Below are 6,000 nucleotides of genomic sequence, written 5' to 3'. Positions count from 1 at the left end.
ATGTCGGAAGAAGCTGTTAGTGAGACACACTTTTCTTTGAGGACAGCAGCTTTATGGGTATTTGATTTTCCCCTTTCCTGGTATTATTCTGTCATCCAGGTAATTAATATATTTCAGTAGTCTCATTTGTGGTGGTCTTTTTTTAGAAACAGATCTGAAAATGTTTCATGGTTAATTTTTACAATGTTTGTTTTAAATAATAATTCAGTTATTCTGTGCATAATATTTGGTAGTAGCAGAGGCTACTCTCTCTGCATTAATATATGCCAGGGGTGGCCAACCTGTGGCTCCGGAGCCACATCCGGCTCTTCAGAAGTTAGTATGCGGTTCCTTGTATAGGCACCAACTCTGGGGCTGTAGCTACAGGCGCCAACTTTCCAGTGTGCCGGGGGGTGCTCACTGTTCAACCCCTGGCTCTGCCACAGAACCTGCCCCCACTCCACCCCTTCCCGCCCCCTCCCCTGAGTCTGCCATGCCCTCGCTCCCCCCCAGCCTCCTACATGCCATGAAACAGCTGATCGGGAGGTGCGGAGAGGGAGGGGGAGGTGCTGATTGGCGGGGCTGCCAGTGGGCGGGAGGTGCTGGGAGTTGGAGGCGGGGAGTTGATGGGGGGGCTGCTGACGTGTTACTGTGGCTCTTTGGCAATGTACATTGGTAAATTCTGGCTCCTTCTCAGGCTCAGGTTGGCCACCCCAGTATATGCCTTCATTGCAACAAGTCTCTGCCGATAAGTCAAATATCACACTCTTTATGTTCAAACATCATTAATCCTTGAATAGTATTATTTGGTTCATTTCAAAACGTTCTCCTAGAGTGTCGATTTTTTTAATGAACTTATGTTAATGAATTGTCACACTAAATATAAAGATTAATGAGGTGAGTGTTATTAACTATCAGATTAATTTACAATACAGTAGAACCTCAGAGTTACAAACACCTCAGAAATGGAGGTTGTTCATAGCTCTGAAATGTTCCTAACTCTGAATAAAATATTATGGTTGTTCTTTCAAAAGTTTACAACTGAACATTGGCTTCATATAGCTTTGCAACTTTACTATGCAAAAGAAAAATACTGCTTTTCCTTTATTTTTTTAGTAGTTTACGTTTAACACAGTACTGTACAGTATTTGCTTTTTGTGTGTGTGTGTGTGTGTGTGTGTGTGTGTGTGTCACTGGTGCTGCCTGATATGATTGCGTACTTCCGATTCCAAATAAAGTGTATGGTTAACTGGTCAGTTTGTAACTCTGGTGCTCAGAACTCTGAGGTTGTATTGTGGGTAATACATACACAGGGGTGGTCCATAGTTGAGAGTTTCTTGGTTTACATCCAGCCTGTTTTCTATCTTCAACACCCCCTTATAACTGAAAATCTTCAAAAGTTTTAGCTGTTAGCTCTGTGGGTGTCAGGACTGTGGGATGCCCCAGAGCTGGGTTCTGGGAGGGAGTGCCGGTGTCTGAGCCAAGGAGCCCCATGGCTGGGCTCTGGGTGGGGGGCAGAAGGTGTGGGTGTCTGGGTCGGGGGGCCTCGCAGCTGGGCTCTGATGGAGAGGGGGTGCAGGTGTCTGTGCTTGGGGGGGTTTGCCCCGTGGCTGGGCTTTGGGAGAAGAGGGTGTGGGTATCTGGGCTGGGGGTGGAGGGGAGCATGGCTGGGCTCTGGCAGGGAGAGAATCATAGAATATCATGGTTGGAAGGGACCTCGGGAGGTCGTCTAGTCCAACCTCCTGACCAATCCCCAGATAGATTTTTGCCCCGATCCCTAAATGGCCCCCTCAGGGATTGAACTCACAACCCTTGGTTTAGCAGGCCAATGCTCAAACCACTGAGCTGTCCCTCCTGGATGTCTGAGCTAGGGGCGAGGGAACCCACAGCTGGGCTCTGGGGGAAGAGGGTGTACATGTCTGGGCTGGGGCCCCCCACAGCTGGGCTCTGGGAGGGAGAAGTTGTGGGTGTCTGACCTTGCAGCTGGACTCTGTGGTGGAGGGAGTGCAGGTGTCTGGGGTGGGCCGCGGCTGGGCTCTTGGGGAGGAAGGTGCAGGTGTCTGGGTAGGGGGGCCCTACGGCTGGGCTCTCAGGGTGGGGGGGAGAAGGTGTGGGTGTCAGATCCTGTGGCTGGACTCGGGGGGCGGGGGGTGCAAGTGTCTGAAAGGGGCCTGGCGGCTGGGCTCTGGGGGAAGAGGGTACAGGTGTCTCGGCGGGGGGGGGCGGCGGCTGGGTTCTGGGGGAAGAGGGTGCAGGTGTCTGCGCCAGGAGGGCTCCGCAGCTGAGCTCTGGTGAGGAGGGGGTACGGGTGTCTGGGCTGGGGCCATGGCTGGGCTCTGCAGGGATGGGGTGTAGGTGTCTGGCCCCGCAGCTAGATTCTGGGGGGAAGGGGCAGAGAAACAGGGTTGTCATATGGATTTCTTTAACTCTCTACTCCTGGGGGGAATCTTTTTGTTGTTGTTGTTGTCTGTATTGTTGCAGAGGTAGTTGCTAATAGGTATTTTGAAGTAAATTACCAAAATAATTGAAACTGGCATAATTATATAGTGTTATTTTGACACATAAAATTTGCAGAATTTTAAAATATTGTGCACAGAATTTTTAGTTTTTTGGCACAGAATTCCCTTGTAGGATATTGGCTGAAGAAAAGGCTATGTCCTGTTGCCCTACTATGTAGAAAAAGGTGGAATGCTAATAGTCTGTAAAATAAATACATAAATAAATAAATAAAATATAAAATTGGATCCAGAACTTGTTCTCCATTTAATCCATACAGCGACATTGACAGGAAATCAAAACTTGATCTACAGTCAGGACCGTCTACAGATGTTTCTAAAAAGTAAATACTGTGATTCATATTTAATTTCTATGTATAAAACCAGTGGCTTCATTAAATACATTATGTATTGAAATACAACTATAAACATTTTTATGGTGTATAACTTTGCATACTTGTTAGTACCCAAAATAAGATTACCCGGTATTTTTCTTGTTTTACTATAAATAATGAGAATAGTCACTGCTGAAATACACTCATTCTTTCTCCTGTAAAATCAGCTCAGATCTCAAGTCACTGAGTTCGCTGGTCTCACCCTGTGTTGCTGCAATATTGTAACCAAGCTAATGCACTCTATAAATATTGTGTCCAACTCTGGGATTAATTTTATATCCTAAGGCTCTCCTTTATGTCTGTTCAATTGTTTGCCATCGTATATGCATGCACAATTGCATGAAAAATAAATCCGAGAATATCTAATTAATTTTTTTTAAACCTGAATCATATGTAATTCATTATTATAAATAATTGCAACTAGATTTTGATTTAAATACCTGTGTGTATTCTTATATATTCTGTTGATATTTGCTCACTGTAATCTTGTTTTGCAGTGCTGATGGGTTTTTAATGCTTTTCTCTTTGGATTAGTTCTGACAACAGTATTTATTAGGGCTGTCAAGCGATTGAAAAACTAATCGTGATTAATCGCACTGTTAAATAATAGAATACTATTTATATAAATATTTTTGGATGTTTTACAGATTTTCAAATACATTGATTTCAATTACAACGCAGAATACAAAGTGTACCGTGCTCACTTTATATTTTTTATAAATATTTGCACTGTACAAATAAGAGTATTTTTCAGTTCACCTAATACAAGTACTATAGTGCAATCTCCTTCTCATGAAAGTTGAACTTACAAATGTAGAATTATGTACAAAAAATAACTGCATTCAAAAATAAAACAATGTAAAACTTTAGAGCCTACAATTCCCTCAGTCGTACTGCTTGTTCAGCCCATCACTCAGACAAACAAGATTGTTTACATTTGCAGGAGATAATGCTGCCTGCTTCTTCTTTACAATGTCACCTGAAAGTGAGAACAAGTATTTGCATGGTACTGTTGTAGCCAGCGTTGCAAGATATTTACGTGCCAGATGCTCTAAAGATTCAGATGTCCCTTCATTCTTCAACCACCATTGCAGAGGACATGCGTCCATGCTGCTGATGTGTTCTGCTCAATAACGATCCAAAGCAGCGCAGATCAACACTTGTTCATTTTCATCATCTGAGTCAGATGCCACCAGCAGAAGGTTGATTTTCTTTTTTGGTGGTTTGGGTTTCCGCATCAGTGTGTTGCTCTTTTAAGACTTCTGAAAGCATGCGCCACACCCCATCCTGATCAGATTTTGGAAGGCACTTCAGATTCTTAAATCTTGGATTGAGTACTGTAGCTAGCTTTAGAAATCTCACAGTGGTACCTTCTTTGCATTTTGTCAAATCAGCAGTGAAAATGTTCTTAAAACGAGCAACATGTGCTGGGTCATCATCCGAAACTGCTATAACATGAAATATATGGCAGAATGCGGGTAAAACCATAGACCAGGAGACATACATGAAGGGGCATATGAATATTTAGCATATCTGACGTGTAAATACCTTTCAATGCCGGCTACAAAAGTGCCATGTGAACATCTGTTCTCACTTTCAGGTGACATTATAAATAAGCGGGCAGCATTATCTCCCATAAATGTAAACAAACTTGTCTGTCTGAGCGATTGGCTGAACAAGAAGTAGGACTGAGTGGACTTGCAGGCTCTAAAGTTTTACATTGTTTTGTTTTTGAGTGCAGTTATGTAACAACAACAAAAATCTACATTTGAAGTTGCGCTTTCATGACAAAGAGATTGCACTATGGTTCTTGTATGAGGTGAATTGAAAAATACTATTTTATCATTTTTACATTGAAAATATTTGTAATAAAAATAGCAAGTGAGTACTGTACACTTTTGTATTCTGTGTTGTAATTGAAATCAATACATTTGAAATGTAGAAAAACATCCAAAATATCTAATAAATTTCTATTGGTATTCTGTTGTTTAACAGCGTGATTAAAACTGCAATTAATCGTGATTAATTTTTTTAATCATGTGACTTAACTGCAACTAATCAACAGCCCTAGTATTTATATAAACTTGTGTTTTCAATCTTGGACTAGAAACTAGATCTACAGCTCTGGCCAAGATACACTGTGAGGGTGGGGATGAGGGGGCAGAGGTGGCTCTAGACCACTTTCCAGTTGTCTTACCCTGGGATTGGCTAAAGGCTGGCCTTGCCTGCAGTGTAATTTGCAACTTTAGGGCTTCTTTAAATTACACCTGGCTAATTATAGCTCCAAGCAATCTACAGCTGAGGATTGCCAGATGGCTGAGATGCTCCAACCATGCTCCTATTCTGAGGGAGGGGCATGCTGTAAAACCACTATGCCCACCCTCTGTGGGAGCCCCAAAGTGCTGGGTTTCTGTGTTCTGCTCTCTACCACCAAAACAGCATAAATCCACTACTTATGATCTGGCTCCTTATTTTCCATTTAAATAATTTTTTTCTTTACTTTCCTGAACTGTTTGCCACTTCAGATTTTCAGTTTTGTTAATATTTTTAATTCCAGTTGTTGCATATTTAGACTGCTTCTCATTGGTATCTGAACATTACTGTTTATCACATTATAGAGAGAGTGATTCATGGAAGAAATTCATAGAAGTTAGAGACTTAGATGCTGTCTAAGGCTATTATATTTAATCACTTAGTTTATTTCTCTGCCAATGCAGAGTTGTGCTTTATTGTGCATTTATAATGTCGGGTTTTCTTTAAAATTTAATGTTAAAATTTCAAATGGAAGTGGCCTATATCCAGACAAAAATGTGTACGTAAAATATCACTCTGATAGCCAAATACATGTGTTTCAAACTAAAAAAAGAAATAAATTACGTTTCTTAAATTGTGGAAAGAGGAGGGATGCAGATCCAAAAAACATTAGTCCAGTGAGGACTTTGCTGTTCCTCCATGGTTTTTTTGTTTGTTTGTTTTTAAAGCTGTTAGGTAAATAATTTGGAAAGTAGCTATCGTATCTTTGACAGTCACTGAAATTTAAAAATGTTTACGTGAAAGTTTCAGTGTCAATTCGTTAGGTAGCCAGTAAAATTGTAATAATGCTTTAAAAAGATCCCAACTCTTGGGGTATA

At 41.5% G+C, this 6,000-nt stretch overlaps 1 protein-coding gene across 1 annotated transcript in view; it reads left to right on the top strand.

The window, feature by feature from the left end:
- The window catches only part of LOC113407464 (mitoguardin 1-like), a 52,141-nt gene continuing 46,141 nt past the window's right edge, over positions 1-6,000 (top strand). Inside the window, exon 1 of the mRNA XM_026656019.2 lies at positions 1-99. Coding sequence (XP_026511804.1) covers positions 1-99 — 99 coding nt within the window. The remainder of the gene's footprint in view (positions 100-6,000) is intronic.

This window comes from Terrapene carolina, unplaced genomic scaffold (genome assembly GCF_002925995.2).
Source record: "Terrapene carolina triunguis isolate 2854851 unplaced genomic scaffold, T_m_triunguis-2.0 Scaffold211, whole genome shotgun sequence".
Lineage (NCBI taxonomy): Eukaryota > Metazoa > Chordata > Testudines > Emydidae > Terrapene > Terrapene triunguis.
This window is presented reverse-complemented; position numbering and strand designations above follow the sequence as displayed.